Source organism: Perognathus longimembris, chromosome 26, assembly GCF_023159225.1.
Source record: "Perognathus longimembris pacificus isolate PPM17 chromosome 26, ASM2315922v1, whole genome shotgun sequence".
Classification (NCBI taxonomy): domain Eukaryota; kingdom Metazoa; phylum Chordata; class Mammalia; order Rodentia; family Heteromyidae; genus Perognathus; species Perognathus longimembris.
Window position 1 is genome coordinate 5,448,704 of NC_063186.1, and position 20,488 is coordinate 5,469,191.

Below are 20,488 nucleotides of genomic sequence, written 5' to 3' on the forward strand. Positions count from 1 at the left end.
ATGTAATATACATATATTTGTATACGTATAAATGCACATCTAATTTATATGTGCATGTATGTAATATATACATATGTAACATACATGCAAGCAGTGAACACATACGGTTGGATAAAGCTTTTCTTTCAGTACCGTCCTGTTCTTTGAGAAGAGCTTTTGAGAATCAAGAAATGCTTCAGTTAATCCTGGACAATCTACATGTTCGTCAGGTTCTCAAGTATTATTGACATCCGTAAATCCCTTCCACCTCAGGAAATATTCTACTTTCCCATTCATTACACATCGATCCAGCACCTTTTCCCCAACAAATTCTTCAGGCTCTGCTTCCTCAAGTGTTTTACCCTCTCCATTTTGTTCCTGTCCCGGTTTTTGCAATGTAGTTTTGTTAGCTGAAATGCCCCAGGTCGCGATCTTGTAGCTGTGTCTCTGCACTTTCAATTTATGATGGGTTTCTGCGGTCATGCTGCCTCACTAGGCAGGACCATTTGTACAGAGTTCATACTGAATTGCACAGTCATAATTGCGATATCTCGAGGTCTTCTGCTACTCACTAGCCTGTGGGTAGCCTAGTAACCCAAACTCCACAGACCCTTGGTCCTCTGACCCATCTAGAGCAACCTTGTGACTGGAACCCACCAAGGATCTATATATATAATGTGGTAGCATCTAGCCACAAACAGATAAGCCTGAATCCTTTCTTATTCCAGGGAGATAGAAGTGGTATGAGGTCTTAGAAGAAATACTGAATGGGAGCTATGAACACATTAAAAACTCTATGTAAGGGGTATGTGTGTGTGTGTTGCTAAGGAAGTCATCTTTCAGTCACCCTTAGTAGGGTGTATTCTTCCCATATTCAATATGTCTCAGATCTCTTGAAATCTTTGGCTTCTTTCCAAGTCCTCAGAATTCAAGGAGACGAGATAGAAATCCCCCAGGACTGGGTAGGATGCTCATTGGACCAAAGCCTAGAGCTGACTCAGCTCTGTGTGATCTAGGACAAACAGGATTAGCTCTCTGGGTATGTGTAACTGTGGGAAGACCTCAAGCCCAGTATAGCTGATAGTGTCCGCAGCCCAAAGGTTGTATAGCAGTGGAAAAACTAGGGGAGAAACTTCTAGAAGTCCCAACATGAAAGACAGGCATGCTCATGGCTTCTTGTCAGAAGACAATGGACCAGAAGTAAAAAAAAAATGTCATTCCTAGAAAGAATGAGGTCTTGGTCCCTGACTAACTGCTTCAAACCATCCATTTATGAATCTATCTATCTATCTATCTATCTATCTATCTATCTATCTATCTATCTATCTGTATACATGGCTGTATATGCATATAAATGTATATACCTACCCACATACATACATATGGTGAAGGCACAGTCTCAGATGTGACTGGTTCAAACATCCTACCTTGCCATCCCACACCTAGGGTCTAAATGACCCTCTAGCCACTGACACCTAGGCCAGAGGAGGAGCCTCTAGTTAGTGTGGCCCAGAAGAAGGTCTGTGATTGGTGCAAACACAGTCCTTCCTTTTCTATGAGGGACTGCTATGACTGGTGTAAGCACATCTTTCATTGGCATGGCTGTGTACCATGATTGGTGCAAACATAATCTTTATTTGCACGAGGGTCTGATGATTGATACACTCTTTCCGCGCTCATTTCTGGCTACCTAAGCCAGGTTATTCTGCTCATCTTTTGAGCCAGCCAGGACGCATGGTTTTGATTCATTTTAATTTCCGCACCAAGAACTGATCAAAATGGTAAAGATGACCGAGGTTGACACAAATCCACACGGAGATAAACAACAGTTGGCGCCGCCATCGGTCCCTTTTTCATGTCTTTTCAATTTCTGTGGAATGAGCAGGCGTCCAGGAGTCCTGGGAATCAGGAAAGAAGAGAAAGGCCATCAGGGCCAGCCACTGCTCACTACACAGGCCTCCGTTTTATTGAAGTTCATACAGATGTTTTCAAACACATATAAATACACAGAGAGACATTTGACTTAACTAATGTCTACCCTTCAATATGTAAATATATGCATACATTTTTATGGTGTTTTTTGTTTTTTCTGGCACTGGGGCTTGAACTCAAGGCCCTCATGCGCTTGCCTGGTTTTGTTGTGTTTTTTTTCATTCGTGGCTGGTGCTCTTACCACTTGAGCCATACCTCCACTGGCTTTTTTTTTTTTTTGCATGGTTAATTGATGTAAGGAGTCTTCTGGACTTCTATTTGGGATCCGCAGATCTCAGCCTCCTGAATAGCTGTGATTATAATCATGAGCCACCAGTGCCCAGCTACTTCTTCTCCCTGCTCTTATCATCTTTCACTCACAATATAATTCAACAAAAATTGAGGCAAGCTCCCAACAATCTGATGGTCTCAAATAAGGAAATTGTATCCCCTCTCCCCCATTTATTGCTTTTTGGGGGTAGTTGGTGTCATCTTTGTTGGTGGTGGTAGTGGTGGTGATCATGGGGCTTGAACTCAGGGCCTGGGTGCTGCCCCTGAGCTCTTCAGCTCAAGGCTAGCGCTCTACCACTTGGGTCACATCCACTGGTTTTCTGGTGGTTATGTGGAGATAAGAGTCTCACGGACTTTCCTGCCTGGGCTGGCTTTGAACCGCGATCCTCAGATCTCATCCTCCTGAGTAGCTAGGATGACAGGTGTGAGCCGCTGACGCCTGGCATTTGCATCATCTTAAATTTGTAATGTAGAAAGGGCCTACTTCAGAGCTAACTATATTTATTCCTATTAATGTTATTTATACGTATTACTTAAAAGCACTGACAAAGTAGTCCTCTCTGGGTGGCTAAATGTAATATGTGTCTTTCCCCAAGCCCTCTGCCTACACAGAAGGGCCCTTTATTAACAAGTGAATGGAAATGCCATGAACACAAGTTCAATTCCCAAGAAATCTGAAATTCAACTGCACTCCATGGCCCCTTCAAACAGTTCAGCCTTTTGTTTTTTTGTTTTTTTCCAGAGCTGAGGCTGGAACTCAGGGCGTTGCATTTGCCACGCAAGTGCTCTTCCGCTTAGCTAGATCCCCAGCCCCCAGTTCAGGCTTTTGGAGATGAGTGTCTTTTGCTAAGTTAATTTCATGTGTGAGTTAACTGAGTTAACTTCATGTGTGCCTCTGACTCCTCCTACAGCAGGGAGAAAGCCCACGTCGTTGTGTCCTTATATATTAACCCTTAATATAAATACGTTGACTTCAGTTGTCACTGTTATTTCTCCTGGGACTTCCGCTCTGCTTACCAGAGGTTAGGCACTGCTTGAAGTTGGCCATCACCGTGAGATAATCCGGCCCTATGTACTTGTCATAAGTGGTTTTGTTCTGAAGGTTAGCCAGACATTCTGTGTCATGGCTGAACAGCAGATCCTTGCTGGAGGAGTCAAACAGCTGGAACATCCTGTATTCAAATCCATTTCTTCCAAAGAGCTCCTGGGTTGGACAGACAAGACAGTGAATGACCATGGGCTTCTAGAAGCATGGGATTGAGGCTTGTGTCTCAGAAGACCTGAATCTGCCAAATGACTGAGGTCCAGCCTGTGAGAAAGGCAGACACAGCAATATTTATTTACTAGGTACTGTAGTGAAATGTCAGAACGCAATGATCTCTGGTTTCAGATAATAGCCCTGCCATTTCCGTGTCACATTTGAAAAAGCGAGCCTTAGTATACCCATATGCAAATGGAGATGGTGTCTGCAAAACCACGGTAGACGGAAAGAGCTCCCCGTTGGCCAATCACATCTCCACTGGGTCACGCACTGCCAGTTGTTTCCGGCTTTCTCGGTCATCCTTGCAGTGTCCTGTTGGAAGTCTAGAACCCTCGTTCCCCTGTCTTTGCTATTCTCTGATTCTGCCCTCCAGGTGGCCACATTCCACCTCTTCCTTCCTCCTTCCCCCCTCCTCTGTCCCTTTTCCCCTTGTGGCTAAGGTGGCAGGCGGCTTGTCCTTTCGAAAGTGCAGACTCCGGAGCCTCATGCTAACAGCTTTCCCTGCGTCCCCTCCCTTTAACTGGGACATGTGAACGACCTACGCTAAGACACGGGTTTCCTACGGGGAATCTCCAAGAACGGGACAGAGCAGGTTTTGAGGGATCCTTAATCAAGAGCCACTGCTCCCTAAGATCAGCACCCAGTGGCTTCCTAGAGAAATCATAAGGTATCTAAATGTTTTTTGTCGGTCATGGAACTTGAACTCAGGGCGTGGGCATTGTCCCTGGGCTTTTGCGCTCGAGGCTTAGTGGTCTGTCACTTCGAGCTACAGTGCCACTTCTGGTATTCTGGTGGTTCGTTAGAGCTAAGAATCTCACAGACTTTCTTGCCCGGGCCGGCTGCAAACCACAATCCTCAGATGGTGGTAGATGGGATGTCAGGCGCGAGCCTCGGGTGCCCGGCTGGTTGTCTAAATGTTGATTCTTAACTTTCATGAAGCCCAAGATAGTGCCAAGCCTGCCCCAGGTTGAGGAAAATGTGGATCAAGAAGCATAACCTCCCTTCTGCTTTCCCTACATTTAGCCCAGCCTAGCACTGAGCCAACTCCGTAACTTGTGCAACAGAAGAAAGGAGAAAGGATGTATGCTCGTAGAAGGTTGAGTAAGCCCAGGGAGTGGAGTGAATCAGTGAGTCTTGGCTAAACAGAGGCCTCTGTTGACAAGCTCCACTGCCTCAGAGAGGAAAAGAAGGAACCGGGCAGGGACCACACACCAGCGTAGGCGGGCCGACGTACTGAGCGCATGGCGAGTGCCCATACCTGCTGGTTGAAGAGTATCCTGCGAACAAAATCGGCCTTATCTTTCCTCGACACCACGGCATGGTTCGGCACTGTGGCCAGGTGGCAGCTCTGAGCTTCCGACACAGGCTTTCTGGTACCATCGAGGCACAGCAGCTCAAAATCTGCCTGCTTCAGGTCCTTAGCCCAGGCCTCAGGGTTCTTTCCTAGGGAGAGCAAGGTGGGTCAGCTCCAGCTGATGGCTTTGGTCAAAGTGTGACAGACCGGCAATACCCCAAAGAGTTGGAAGGCACAGAGAAATAAAACAAGAAAGCTTTTTAAATAAAACAGAATGGGGGAGGGGGGGAAACCCATGAACTCCTAACCTCTTCTGGCTAGTGCTATTTTAAAAAAAATCTATTTAAAGGCAAAGATTTCTTAAAACGAGCCTGAAAAAAAAATTTAGCCAAGAAGGGAAAGATCAATTAATTGAATTAATATTAAGATTAAGAATGTCTGTTCAGAGGCTGGGAATGTGGCTTACAGGCAGAGTGCTTGTCTAGTATGAATGAAGCCCTGGGTTCGATTCCTCAGTACCACATGAACAGGAAAAGCCAGAAGTGGTGCTGTGGCTCAAGTGGTAGGGTGCTAGCTTTGAGCAAAAAGGAGCTTAGGGACAGCACCCAGGCCCTAAGTTCAAGCCCCGGGACTGACAATAATAATAAATCCAGAAGTGGATTTGTGACTCAAATGGTAGAACGCTAGCCTTGAGCAAAAGAAGTTCACAGACAGCAACCAGGCCCAGAGTTCAAACCCCAGAACCGGCATACACAAAAATAAAGTGTAAGGACCCAAGTCACCTAAAAAGTTCCCTATCTGACTAGATTGGAAAGGATATTACAGTCGCATACCGTTGGTGTTCTCTAGGACTGTAGAGTGCTTCACAAAAGCCACATCTCCTTTCTCAACCAGACACCTGCACGGCAAGAGACAAATCAGCAAGGATAGAAGGCACCAAGATCGAGTCACACCCCTTACACACACACACGCACGCACACACACACACACGCACACACCACTTCCAGGGTAGCAACTCTACAACCAGCACTCTGGACTCTCTACGGGGCTCCTGAGATGCTTCAAGTCAGCTGGGCTTGCTGGGGAATATTCTAGAACCAGGCCCAACTTCCTTCCGTCTTGGAGCCACCCAGGGAACTGGAGTTGTCCTCTGATTCCGGCTCCTTCTTGACGATGCCGCGAGGAGGAGGCGTTCACTGGGGTGGTGCAGGGAGAAAGACGGTCCGCGGACCCCACTCACCTGAGCGCCCCTGTGGAGCCGAAGTATCTCTCGTTGCTGTTGGGGGCGCATGTGTGGGCTGGATTGTCACTCCCGCCACACAGAGCACAGAGAGGGGAGTCAGGATTAGATCCGGGGGCACAGCCGCGACTGAAGAACTCGTCTGTGGGAAAGACGGCCAGAGTCACACCTTCCGATCATAGCAGGAAAGCCTCCGAGTTTGTCCTTCACGTTGCCAGACCCCCTTGATTTGGAGAACTTCTTTATGTATGCGGACCTATTATTAAAAGTCAGAACCTAGCCAGGCACCGGTGGCTCATGCCTGTCATCCTAGCTACTCAGTAGGCTAGGATCTGAGAACTGAGGTTCAAAGCCAGCCCAGGCAGGAAAGTCCATGAGACTCTTGTTTCTAATGGACCACCAGAAAACTGGAAGTAGAGCTGTGGTTCAAAGTGATAGAGCACTAGCCTTGAGCAAAAAAGCTCAGGGACAGCACCCAGGCCCTGAGTTGAAACCCCACAGTCTACCAGGGAGGAAAAAAATAATAATCAGAACCTGACAAGTCAGGCTTGGTTACTCATGTCCATAATCCTAACTAATTAGGAGGCTGCGATCTAAGGATCTCAGTTCAAAGCCAGCCAGGGCAGGAAAGTCTGTGAGATGTTTTAATCTCCAGTTAACCACCCAAAGGCCGTAAGTGGAACTGTGGTTCAAGTGGTAGGACACTAGTCTTGAACAAAAAGCTAATAAGCAAGAGCTAGAGGCTCAGCACAAAAAAAACTAGGGGGGGGGAAGGAGGGAGGGAGGGAAGAGGGAAAGAAGGAAGGAAGGAAGGAAGGAAGGAAGGAAGGAAGGAAGGAAGGAAGGAAGGAAGGAATTATTACATATAACAGATGTTTCTTTTAGATGTCAAAGTCAAATGTGTGCGCGCGAGTAGGCTCACCGCGCATGCTCCGACTGCTCCCAAGCCCATTTCTGACACATAAGGACCATCTTTCCCTGAAATCCGCCCTTGAAGCCATCTCTACCTCCGCCCCCTCCCAGAAGCAAAGCGGTGAGGGCAGAGGGAAGGGCTTGCTCAGGGGCCCCTGAGTGTGGCAAGCCCTCCACGTATTCTTCCTGGCCCTCTGCACAAACCTCTCCCCTCCCCACCACCCCAGGCCTGGGCCCACTGTACCTGCAAGGGCGCACTCACCGAACTTGCAGGACCCGGTCTGATTGTATATTAAACCCATGGGCACGTGCCAGCCCGCGGAGCTGCCAACCGCCACGTGGCAGGACTTCTTGCCTCGCAGGGAATTCCAGGTGATGCCAACATCGGATTTCTTAACCACAGCCACGACGTAGTAGCCTTGCGAGTGGAAATACCAAGATCCAATTTCTTCCTTTCTTTGGGGTGGAGTAGGGATGGGGATTGGGGCAGAGGATGGATGGAGGATGGTGCTCCCCAAATAGGATTTGAACCACCCCCTCCTTCTCCAGACCCTTGAAGAGCCTCTGTGTGGTGGAGACGGCAGATTGCATAGTCCCTGTTTCCGTTCCGTCCCCCTTCTAGTGGAAGGATGTGCAAAACCACCCTTGGCAGAGCAGTTTGCAAACCTCAGCACGGATCAGATCTGTTTCAACAGCTGTGGTTTCTGGTTCAGTGGGACTAAAAGGGGACCTAGGAATTTTTCAGGGGAGGCCCATCACCCCGCTTCTTCTCGAGCTCGGAGGCAGCCCCTCTCCTGCTGGTACGGCCCTGTGCAAAGCCGTGCGGTCCTTGAGCCTCCATAGGTAGGGACCTAGTCCAACGCTAGGGGCGCTGAGCAGAGTCAACACGGAGGACTGCCAACAGGACTCCTCTGTCAGCTGTCTGTGCTGTCAGTATTGTTCATTGCTGTTTATTATTATGGCCACTGTGGGACAGGTTTGCATCTTAGCAGTGAACTGGGCCTCCTTCTCCTTTTCCTCTTCCTCCTCCTGCTCTTCCTTTTTCCCTTTCCCAATTCTAGCAAGTTGATTTAAGTGTGTTTGGTTTTTTTAAGGTTTCCTTACCATCTCCCCAATAATTAGCCTGTAGTTGGGCTCCACGGCTAGTCACTCACCTTCCAAGGGCGCGTTCACACACTTAGACCCCAGGCGCTCACTCCCAGGTTTAGGCTCTGAAAGGACAATAGAGGGAACAGAGGAACGCAGCCTGCTAAAGTCACGGGAACTCCGTCCGAACTCATGAGTCCCTCAGTCCCTGTCATCAAGAACAAAGCCGGGCATGGGGAGCTCATTGTCGTCACCCTAATCTGGGCGTGGTGACAGGTCTGCCTTCTCCCTTATTTGAGGAAGCGTAAATACGGAGGATCAGGGTCCAAGACTCGCAAGTGTAGCTTAAGTTGGGTAGGGTGGCTGCCCAGTAAGTACAAGGCTCTGAGTTCAAATCTTGCTTGGTATTGTCAAAATAAGTGAAAGGAATGGGCACTAAGCCATCAAACACCAGTGACCAGTTTCCCCAGCTGCTGGCTGTTTGAACATTAGCTTCCATCCTGGAACCTCCTCACTACGCCTGCAGGTGCAAAAGTAAGAAAATGGGGGAGCCCCTGAGGAGCGAGGGGAGAGGCGGGGACCGCTGCAGATTTGGGTGAAGATCCTTTCCTAAAGCTCTGTCAGTTCGACTCCATACCCTCCCCAACACCTCACGGTCTCCATTAAAAAGGGCTATTACCTCGAAGCTCTGTCCAGCCGGCTCCTACCTCTGCACCTTAACTTAGTTCTGACATTAGGGAAGGGGATTGTAACCCGTCATCTCCCTATCTTCCAACTCCATTGTTATTAGCTCAACCTTCTCCACGGTCCGGGAAGGGGGCGGGGACGATGACGGAGAGGTGTCCCCCTTCCACTCACCGTAATTCTCTGCCAGGACAGGCACCAGCCCACACTGGCCTGCGAGGTAAGCGTGTCCTCCATCCACGGTCATGGCGTCCCCGTCTCCTATCTAGAGGAACGGGTCCGTCGTGAGCAACCAGGCTGACCCATCCCACTGACCCTCGGAGCTCTCTCGCCTGCTGGCTTCTCACAGCCCGAGTCCCGGGCTAACCACATCTATCCCGTCAAAGCGAGCTGAAGAGGCGGGAGCCAGCGGCTCATACGCCCGTGGTCCTAGCTCCTCAGGAGGCTGAGATCTGAGGACTGTGGTTCAAAGCCATCCTTGGCCTTGAGTTCAGTCCCTAGTACTGACAAAAGAAAAAAAAAAGCAAAAAGCGGGGACTGTAGTGAATGTGTTAAAAATCAATCAAATAGGGGCTAGGAAGGTGGCTCAGTGGTAGAGCGCTTGCCTGGCGTACATGAAGTGCTGGGTTCGATTCCTCAGCACCACATGAACAGAAAAGGCTGGAAGTGGCGCTGTGGGTCAAGTGGTAGAGTGCCAGCCTTGAGCAAAAGGAAGCCAGGGACACAGTGCTCAGGCCCTGAGTTCAAGCCCCAGGACTGGAAAAAGAAAATCAAATATTGAAAATCAGTTTCTTTAATTAAATAAATATTGACCTGGGTATAAAATTTCCAACCCTGTTTTATCTGCAATAACAAGGGATTTGGAAATAACTTGGCATCAATATTTAGAACCTGGTCAGGTCAACAGAGGCAGAAATACTTGGTGGAGTTGTAACTGTTAAGGGTAGTTTTTAACCCGATGATTTGATTACCTAGGAAGATCCGAGGTCCAGAGCCACCCTGGGCAAACAAATCCTCAAGACTCTCACCTCTAATTGACTGGGAAAAGCGGGAAGTGGGAAGTGTGGCTCAAGTGGTAGAGCACCAGCCTTGAGCAAAACAAGCCAGGCTGAGAACACGAGTTCAAGTCCCAGTACCGGCACAAAACAAATAAATCCCACGATGTCCCCATCCCAGAAGATCCCTACACTCCTCTGAGCTCCCTGGGGCCCAGAGCTGAGCCCCCCCCCCCCCCCGCCAAGCATGCCCCTGGGACTCGGGCTGGCCCTAGGCTGGGAAGGGGGGACCCTCCTACCACAATGGCGGCGAGGCAGTCCTCCGGCGTCTCCTCCACGGTGCACGCCACAGCCCCGCCGCTCACCGCGCTCCACTCCTCGCACCTGGCCTTCTCCTGGGGGCCCACCGCACACCACCGCACCCTCTGAATCCCCTGCACGCCTAGGGTGGGGAGAGAGGGGTCAGGGGTCCCGAGGAAGGCCCCCCTCCCCTCCCGGGACAAGGAAGAGGGAGGGGAAGAAGGAAAGAAGCATAGCTAGATAGAAATACATCGTGGTGGATCTAGTGGAAGGGAGGAGCTGGACCCGGAATCCCCGCAGTTGGGGTTCTGCTCTTCAGTGCCATCGTGGCCTATTCCCATTCCCGCTTAGGTGAGGTTGTTCTTCCCGGCTCTGGGCGGGTCGCTTTGTTGAGTGCAGGGACTTAGAACCGTCGTTACTTCAAGTTGCCTACAACACGATGGTCTTGGAACCGCTTTGGTAATCACGTAACGTAAGCCTTTCTCCCAGATCATCGGAAAGTCTCACAGGCCGGCTGCTGCCGGTGGCTCACACCACTAATATTAGCTACTCGGGAGGCTGAGAGCTGAGGGTCGTGGTTTGAAGCCAGGAGGGGCAGAAAACTCCATGAGACTCTTTTTTTTTCTCCAATTAACCACTAAAAAACCAGAAGCGAGGTGTGTGGTTCAGGTGGTAGAACACTAGTCTTGAGCAAAGAAAGCGAAGGGACAGCATCCAGCCCCTGATATTTACAACACACACACACACACACACACACACACACACTTAGCAGCACAGCTCTAGTTGGTAACCCTGGTCCTGCAGCTGGCCAGGTTCCACCCAAGACCCTAATACCTGTCTCCAGGTGCCGGGTGCCAGAAAGATATTCATATCCCAGGTACAGCTTAGCATCCATTTTAGGGGGGACCCGTAAAAAACCCCAGGCAGCATCCGTGAACAGCAGATCTCTCCCATGCGGGGAACCAAAGAGTTGAAATTCTGACCTCTTGCCTTTTCCGAAATGTTCCTGTTCAAAGGAGAAGGGCAAGGACAAAGGAGGAAGGCTGACACTGAGGTGAAGGTCCGCATGAAACAAACACCAAACCAAAGAAAGGAAAGAGAAACGGACAGACTTGTAATCTCCCCCCCACCCCCACCCCCAGACACGACCACAACTCCCTGCACTTCGCCATACTCTGGAAATAGTAAATGGAAAGTCTAGGGGAGGACAAAAGCAGTAAGGTTTTCATAACCATTGTTGCTGTTTTGTCACGGTTCATTTCTTCGTCTGCCCAATTTGTCAGTTGAACTTTACCGTGGCTTTGAATAGACCACGAAAAAGCACAACCACCCTCTGTACAAGTGATCATCAAACGATTTATGGAGTTACAGCAACACTGATGATGAGTTTACAGGGATGCAACTCATTCTAGGCTAAAGAGCATGTGTACAGGGGCTCGGTTCTGAATATCTACACCGGGCCTTCCATGTCTGCCACAGACAAAGGAGGCGACCGGGCGCGCTTGAGCCCCAAGACAGTGGCCATGGCCCTGCTGTGTTTGTGGCTCACGGTGTTCCTAAATCTCTGTGAATCCCAGCTGTGAATCCCGGGGGGGAGGGGAAGGGAGACTGACACCCCACGCCCCCCAGATCTGTATGAAGGGAGCTTGGGTTTGTCTACCCTAGTGGGGAGACTCAGGCTGCAAGCGGGCACAGGCCCCAGGAGGGCACTGTGGGGGGGAGGGGGTGGCCATGGGTCCCGTCTGTGATCTGAACATCAGAAGGCGATTGGGGAACCTCACCAACCTCCCTCCCCCCCACAAGCCCAAGCAGGGGGGCTCTGGGCGGTGGTGGTGGGGATACCTGGGCCTTGTTGAGGACCTCCCAGATCACGTCTTCCTTGCCGTCCATGCTGCGGGCCACGACGGCGTGGGAGGGGACCTTGGCCAGGTGGCACTGCTCGTATTGGTCCACCGGCTTCCGCGTGTTATCCGGGCACAGCAGCTCGTACTGGGCCCTGTCAGCCTCCTCGGGCAGGACCTCTGGGGGGAGGCAAACGCGGGCCGGCTGACCGCGGGCAGAGCCACGCGCCCTTTCATCCGTGCCCTCCACACGGAGCCTCGGTTGTGTGACCCAAAGAGGACTTGCAGGGGCTTGAACTCGGGTCCTTGTACTTTCGTTTGGCTTCTTTTATTGTTGTTGTTCAAGGCCGGTGTTCTCACCACTTGAGTCACACCTCCACTTCAGCTTTTTGCTGGGTTATTGGAGATGACTCTTATCTCCGGTAAGGCCTGCCTGGGGTTGGCTGCCAGCCGCAATCCTCAGATCTCAGCCTCCTGAGTAGCTAGGATTAGGGGCGTGAGCCACCAGTGCCTGGTCCCCTCAAGCTCATTTTCTACACATAGGAAGCAGAAGCCACCGGCCCACGCAGGTAGATGCAGGACCGGCAAGGACCCTTTAGCCTACCCGCTTCTCTGAGGCACTACCAAAAAGGAACGGCGCCAGCAAACATGCACCCATCAGTCACCCACCAAAGACCGTACGTAGGACTGTTCCGTTTCAACGAGGCTTCACCACCGAAGCCAAATCCATGATACAATGGTTCGGCTCCAGGAATGGGGAGACAGGGTAACTGCCAAAGTCTCTTCCAACAGCCAAGGTTCCCCCTCCCAACACACTCCCTCTCTCTCTCTCTCTTTCTCTCTCTCTCTCTCTTTCTCTCTCTAGCAGCCACATTTCTGCAGACACAGACCACTGAGAAAGGTGATAGAAGGGCCAAAAGTAGGAAAGAGGCCTAGGGGCCCAGTAAGTGGCACAGTAAGTGAATGAATGAATGGATGGATGGATGGATGGATGGATGGATAGCTCGCAGCCTCACTGTGGTACTTGACCAGCCAGCCACAGGACAGAGCGATAATTGCCTTAAAACATCGTGGTGTGCATGAGACCCGAGAGGCGACCTCAATAATTAAAAAAAGAGAAAATCATTGACAGCAAAGACACACATCCGTTGCCAAAATGCGGCCCGTGCGGGTCACTGGGAGGTAATGAGGAGTGGGCACTTGGAGTGGCTGGCTCCGGGAAGGGAGGACGTGGGCCCGGCCACGTCGGGCAAGAACCTTAGGCTGTCGGGAACTGAAAGCATGAGGGGCTCACGCCCCCCACCCCACGATGAGCCTGGGCCCGGCTCCTTTAGATCCCACCCACCGTGAGCGAGACAGTAGGGTCTGTGTGGGGTGGACATCTCATGGATGATAAAACCCCAAATCTGTTGTGGGGGGTGGCTCAAGTAGGAGGGTACTTAGTCAAGAAGCCTGGGTTCGATTCCCAGCATGGTTTGTTTTTTTAAATTATAAAACCCCGAATCTGTAACCTTGACTTCGGTTCTTTCATCCCCCACTTCCCCCCCACTTACCAAACACTGTCATGTGCCTCACGAAGCTCACGTCCCCCACACCATCCTGCAGACACCTGAGGAACAGGAAAGCCGTCATCAGCCCCCCCGCACCCCCCACCCCCACCCCCGGGTGCCAGCCTTGCAGCCTCTGACAGCCACCAGCTCAAGGGGCTTTCTTGGCCATGAATCAGTCATCACCCACGTGATGGCCTTCCCTGGGGGTTGGGGGGAGGGGAGGGGAAGGTCTATGAATGCCGTGGCTTAATACAACAGGTGTGGTGTGGTGTGGTGTGGTTTGGTGCTAGTACTGGGGATTGACCCCAAGGCCTCCTGTTCTCTTTCTTGTGTTGGCTCAGGGCTTGGTGCTCTACCCCTTGAGCCACGTCTCCACTTCTGGCTTTTCGCTGGTTGATTTAAGAGATAAGAGTCTCGCGGACTTTGCCGCCTGCCCTCAGCTTGGCTTCCAACCGGGGTCCTCAGACCTCAGCCTCCTCGGTAGCTAGGATTCCAGGCATGCGCACCAGCACCACTGCCTCCTGGCTTTGCTCTGGTTCTGAGCAGGCACCGTTTCTCTTCCGGAGAGCGTGGAACAAGGAGAGAGGGCAGCAGGGGCTTAGGGGAGGCCAGGAGAGGATGCTTAGCACAGGAAGTGAGCCAGGAAGTCCGGCTTTTTGCCCTACGAGGAGCCCATCTTGTGTCCGGAGATCCCAGAATTCCCTCGGCTCCTTGTGGTCGGGAAGGGTAACACAGATGTACCTCAGGCTCGGGTGTGTGTGTGTGTGTGTGTGTGTGTGTGTGTGTGTGTGTGTCACTCAAGGCCTGTGCTCTACCACTTGAGCCACCGTTCCAGTTCCAGGCTGGCTTCGAACCATGATCCTCAGTAGTGAGCCCCCTGGCGCCCAACTGAAGAGCAAGAAAGGGCAGGGCCTAGCACTCACCTGAAGGCGCCCGAGTAGCCAAAGTAGGGCTCCTGGGAGGAGCAGGCGCACCTGTCCGGACCCTGGCCCGCGCACAGGCGGCACAGGCTGGGGAAGCTGCTGCCGGCACACGGGACGCAGCTGCTGCCGAAGAACCTGGCGGCCTCTGCGTAATACAAACGCGTGGGCCCCGGGGCGGGTGCTTGTGGACGCACCCAGGGCAACGTGTCTCCCAGCTTGCTGGCTTTCGGGGTGAGGGCTGCGTGGCCCACACCAAACCCAGCCGTGGAGCCCAGGGCCATGGGGCTCGGCTAGCGAGGTATAGGCTGGAGCCCGGGAGGGCTGGGCACGGATTCTGGCAGGTCAGCCGGCACCCCCCTCCCATCACCCTCGGGACCTCGGGATGGGGTGTCCCACTTCTAGAAGAGAGCTGGGATGGTAGAGGGGCGTCAGGAGCCCACGCTGTGGAACAGAGGCACTCAGCCATTAGCGCTGCTGGCACCACAAATCTTGGAGACAGAGACTCATATCGCTCTTGATAGTGACTTGGGACCCTGGCTTAGGCCCAGCCGGACCGGGACCCCACCCCCCACCCCAAAACCTGAGCTGGCTTACCTGTGCCCAGAGACCCAGAGGGCAGCAGTGCGCTTAGGGGGACGTGCCAGCCGGTGGCCCAGCCCAGGCCCGGGTGGCAGGACTTCCTGCCACGGAGCTGGCTCAGCTGGAAGCCAGTGCCTTTCTTCGCCACGGCCACGATGTAATGGCGGGTTTGTGGGTCTGCGAAGGAGCGGGGAGGAAGAGGGGCCAAAGGGGCTTGGTCACTTCTGAGCTTCCCAAGAGGGTACAAGGTGGAATTTTGGAGGGTCCTAGGGTAGGCTCCATTCCCAGGTGAGCAGGGAGAAAGGGAAATGGGGGAGGGAGTGTTGACTGAGAGGAAAGAGAAAACTGAACCTGTCTGGGGCACCAACTATCCCCTGATTTATAACATGTACACTTCTGTGTGTGTGTGTGATACTGGGGTTTGAACTCATGGCCTCATGATTGCTAGGTCGGTTGTTCTTCCTGCCGAGCCATACCTCCAGCCCTTTCTTTGTACCGGTTATTTCTGAGATAAGGTCACTCCTCCCGCCTGGGCCCACACCAGGACTGCAATCCTCCTATTCTTCACTTCCTACCGTAGCTGGGATGACAGATGCACACCAGCGTTCTATTGAGATGAAGTCTCTTGGATATTTCTGCCTCGGTTGGCCTAGAACTCCCAATCTCAGGCCCCCCCCGCCCCGCCCGAGTAGTTAGGATTACAGGCATGAGCCACCCTTGTCCCGGCCCGTCGTAAGTGGTAGAGCATGTATAATTCTTTTCCCGCCCACAGAGGCAGGAACACGGAAGAGCCTCCCGCTTGCACGATCTTTGAGGCATGGAGAGACGGGGGCCTCCGATTGGCACAGCCGCCGTGGTGGGTACGGGACTCCGGAGAGCACCACCCCTCTATGGCCTGTAGCAGCCAGGGCAGCCATGAGGCACAAAAAGCTGAAGTTGTCCAGGGAGAGCCAGTCCCTCTCTCTACCCCCGGCAGGCCTCAGGGACGCCTTCTTTCCGTCTAACGGAGCTCTGGCATCTCTGCCCCCACCCCTGTCTTCCCGTCACACCAGAAAGCAGAGGTTTCCCCGGGGGGAACACACCGTCTTTGGATCCATAGACTTCGGCCGCCACGGGCTTCAGGTTATAGGGGGGCAGGCTGGCCTCAAACACCAAACCTCCCTCGACAGTCACAGCGTCAGCTTTCTTTTCCTGGGGAGATGAGACGAGATGGTGAATGGGACGGAGCCCACTACCGCTGGGAACCATCTCCGAGCTCTCTGCCGGCGGGAGCGTGCTCCCGAGATAGCGACGGTGATGCGGTGACCTGTGCCTCTCTGGAGATTCGTGCAGGTGTCTCTGTTCCTTAAGGTATATAACAGGGGCGTTCTAAGCGGATCTAGGGAAGTTCTTAGGTTGTTGTGCATGTGCCTGTACTGGGTCTTGAACTCAGGGCCTTCTGCTCTTCCTTGGCTTTCTTGCACCAACCTGGTGCTCTTCTACCTCATCCATGCCTCCAGCCTGGCTTTTTGCTGGTGATTTTGGAAATGGATTCCTCACAGATTTTTCTGCCCAGGGTGGTCTCAAACTATGATCCTCTGCATCTCAGCCTCTTGAGTAGCTAGAATTACAGGCATGACGAGCCACAGGTCCTGGCTTATGTTCAGCTTCTTTTTTTTTTTTTTTTTTTTTTTTTTTTTTGCCAGTCCTGGGCCTTGGACTCAGGGCCTGAGCACTGTCCCTGGCTTCTTCCCGCTCAAGGCTAGCACTCTGCCACTTGAGCCACAGCGCCGCTTCTGGCCGTTTTCTGTATATGTGGTGCTGGGGAATCGAACCTAGGGCCTCGTGTATCCGAGGCAGGCACTCTTGCCACTAGGCCATATCCCCAGCCCTATGTTCAGCTTCTTGATGAAGCTTCATAGTCATTTCCGTAATGGCTGCACTCATTTACCTTCCCACCAACAGGGTTCTTTTTCTCTGTACATCAGTTTATTATTTTGGAATAACGATGAGTTCTGAGATCACACTACTGGGATCTTTTTCCCTAATTAATAACTGGTATCAAAACATATTTCTTATGAGATATTTATCTTGTATGAGGCTCATGTAGGGTTCAATTCTATTGTACTTTCCAAGCACGTAATTACATGAAAATATTGATTTTTTTTTTCCGGTTGTAGGGTTTGAACTCAGGGCCTGGGCACTGCCCCTGAGTGCTTTTGCTCAAGGCTGTGTTCTAACACTCTACTGGTTTGGTGGTAGTTAATTGGAGATGAGTCTCATGGACTTTCCTGCCCCGGCTGACTTTGAAACTGTGATCCACGGATCTCAGCCTCCTGAATAGCAAGGAGTAAGCCGCTACAGCTCATGTCTATGAGGAAAGAGAGAAAAAGAAAGCAAGAGAGACAGACAGATTAAGACAGACAGAGAGACAGAGAATAGGGCTTTTGTCTCTCTTCTGGGCTGTTGTGACTCACCGCGGTGGCGTGGATGCAATCCAGGTGAGAGCTTCTCTTCACGCAGGTGACAAGGGGGCCGTCTGCGGGGAGGACTTTTCCCATGGCCTCTTGGAAACTGGAGCATTTGGTGGCCTCATGATCTGACACAGTGCACCACCTCACAGTCTTCTCGGGGACAGCCAGACACAGCCCTGGGAGAGGGACAGCGCAGGGGTGTGAGCACCGGGCCTCACTCACCTCTCTCTGCTGGCAGAGGAGGTCAAAGGCAAGAGGAAGGGCCACCTGAGTGGATTCTGCTGGCAGGTGGATTCTCAGGGTCCCTATCTCTGAATTGTCCTGCCTTGTCAGAGTATTAAAGAAGTTAAAGACAGAACTAGATATTCTACTCCTAGGCATATGCAAAAAAAAAAAATAGTAAAAGCCAGGGACACAAATACAGGCACACGCACAACAGCGTGAGTCACAATAGCTAAAGAGCAAAGCACTAGGGGCTGGGGATATAGCCTAGTGGCAAGAGTGCCTGCCTCGGATATACGAGGCCCTAGTTTCGATTCCCCAGCACCACATATACAGAAAATGGCCAGAAGCGGCGCTGTGGCTCAAGTGGCAGAGTGCTAGCTTTGAGCGGGAAAAAGCCAGGGACAGTGCTCAGGCCCTGAGTCCAAGGCCCAGGACTGGCCAAAAAAAAAAAAAAAAAAAAAAAAGAGCAAAGCACTAGAATGGGCAGGAGTGGGCACAGCGGGGAAACAGAACATGGTATAGCCATAGAGTGGAATATGACTCTCTGGAGAAAATGAGAAAGTACTACTCCTGGCTACAGTATAAATGAACCTTGAAAATGTTATTTGGACGTCAGGCACCTGACAGGCTCACGCCTGTCATCCTAGCTACTCAGGAGGTTGAGATCTTAGGATCGCTCGCTGTTTGAAACCAGCCCGGGCAAGAAAGCCCATGTGGGACTCTTATCTCCAACTACCCACTAGAAAACCTGAGATGGAACTGTGGCTCAATGAGGTACAGCGCTAACCTTGAGCAGAAAAGCTCAGGGACAGCTCCCAGGCCCTGAGTTCAAGCCCCATGACCACCACCACCACCACCAAAAAAATGTTATGTGAGCTGCTACCCTTGGCTCATGGCTGAAATTCTAGCTACTCAGGAGGCTGAGATATGTTGGTTGCAGTTTGAGGACAACCTAGGCAGAAGAGTCTGGGAGACTTCATCTTCCAACTAACCAGCAAAAGGCAGGATACTGGGTTGGGCTCGTATGGTAGAGCACTAACTTTGTGTAAGCAAGTTGAACCAAGTACAAGGCCCCGAGTTTCAAGCCCCAGTACCATATGCCCTCCCCCCCCCAAAAAAAAAGCCAGACACAAAAGGCCATCTACCCTTAAGACTTTAGTTCTATGAAATGGCCTCATCCCTTTTAGCTTTTGTTGCTTTTCAGGTTTGTTTGGGTTTTTGTGTGTGTGTGTGTGTCAGTTATGGGGCTTGTACCCAGAGCCCGGGGGCTGTCCTGGAGCTTTGTTTTGCCTAAGGTTGGCAGCACTCTACCCCTTTGGGGCCACAGCGCCACTTTGGGTTTTCTGGTGGTTCACTGCAGGTAAGAGTCTTATGGACTTTTCTGCCCAGGCTGGCTTTGAACCACGATCCTCATAGCTGAGCCTCCTGAGTAGCTAGGATGACAGACACGAGCCACTGGTGCCTGGCATCTGCGGAGTTGTTGTTGCATTACAGAGGGAGCTTTGAGGAGAGCCCGGGGCAGTCTCCAGCCTGGACCAGCAGCCCTGAGAGAGAGAAAGCAGGGGAGGGGCCCCGGAGGACTGGGCAGCTCTTGCCTCTGGTTAGCAAACAAAGCCCTAGTTGAGCAAAATGAACTTTTGCCCGGGGCCTGATTTTGCCAGGGGCGAAGATAAAGAACAAACAACCCAGTGCCTGTTGGAGAGAGAATTGGAGAGGGACCGCTGGACCGCACTTGTGGCCCACCTTCCCCGGCAGTGCCAGGCCCACCGAGCTCCCTCTGCAGCCCTGAGGGGCCGTGCTGGGCTGGGAGAAGCTGCTCTTCCCTCTGCATGGTCCTGGGTGCCCCTCCCCTCCCATCTTAGGAAGACTTTACACATGGCAGTGGCCTCTGGCCTCACAGAACTGTGTCTGCTCAGATCTGACAGCTGTGCTTTATACTGGGGGGGGGGGGGTGGGGAGCACATGCCAGTGCTGGGATTTGAACTCAGGGCCTACATGTTGTCCCTGAACTTCTGTCCGCTCCACACTAGCACTCTTACCACTTGAGCCACAGCTCCACTTGCAGCTTTTTGCTGCTTCATTGGAGATGAGAGTCTCACGGACTTTCCTGCCCAGGCTGGCTTTGAACTGACTGGGATCTTCCTACATCAGCTTCCTGAGTCGCTGGGATTCTGAGCACCTGGCTAATCTTCACATTCTCCCGTCCTGCCAAGAGCCCAGCTAAACATACCCTCTGGTGGATACACAGGGTTTGTTTTTTTAACTGCAGACAACTTGCCTGTGCTAGGAGTTGGGTCTGCCTCATCTAGATTCTTCCTAGCAGGTGGGTGTTAGTTATGTAGAGATGGTTCTTACTTAAAGAACTCAGCCCAGAGAAGTCAAGCACCACCTGGAGCCACACAGCTGTAAGGGGCAGGTGGATTCCCTCGCAGTGATTGTGCTTCCACACGTGAATGCCCCTCCAGCACCCGGGTCCCCAGTGCACAACTCACCCAGGGCCCCCACGCCCAGCAGAGCCCAGATGGCTAGCCTCATTATCCTCCGGTCCCCAGAGCCTGGGTCTTTCTGTCCTCAGCCGGGAGCCTGGTGGATCCAGGTGAGCAGACTGGGCCCGGATGGCCTTTGCCGCTCCTCCCACCCCTCAGCTGGGTCACCGGGCCCTAGAGCCCGTCCCCTCACCCTTCACCTCCTGGCCCTGGGTCCATCGGTGAAAAACCGCTGCCCCAGGACAGTAACCTGCCCTGGCTGCCCAAGTGTTGGGATTATGGGTTTCCACCATGGCGCCTGGCCATTGCTGAAGACTGAACTGGTCAGGGCCCCCGGCAAACAAACGGAGGTAGCTCTCAAGTTGGAAGAGGGCAAGGAAAGGGGCTTTCTTGTAGGGCAGAGCTCGGCGGGGCATCT

The 20,488-nt window shown here is 52.2% G+C and overlaps 1 protein-coding gene across 1 annotated transcript; it reads right to left on the minus strand.

Annotated features, from left to right (window-relative positions):
- Positions 1-1,564: 1,564 nt before the first annotated feature.
- LOC125342680 (inhibitor of carbonic anhydrase-like) lies at positions 1,565-20,124 on the minus strand. Its single transcript, XM_048334992.1, has 17 exons — positions 20,077-20,124; positions 17,363-17,535; positions 15,989-16,097; positions 14,922-15,083; positions 14,328-14,472; positions 13,408-13,463; positions 11,856-12,034; positions 10,848-11,019; positions 10,013-10,155; positions 8,893-8,983; positions 8,103-8,159; positions 7,211-7,366; positions 6,037-6,178; positions 5,630-5,694; positions 4,761-4,945; positions 3,259-3,445; positions 1,565-1,877 (listed from the first exon to the last, which is right to left on the minus strand). The coding sequence occupies exons 1-17, from the start codon at positions 20,117-20,119 to the stop codon at positions 1,843-1,845; spliced, it is 2,100 nt and encodes a 699-aa protein (XP_048190949.1). The 5' UTR covers positions 20,120-20,124; the 3' UTR covers positions 1,565-1,842.
- Positions 20,125-20,488: the final 364 nt, after the last annotated feature.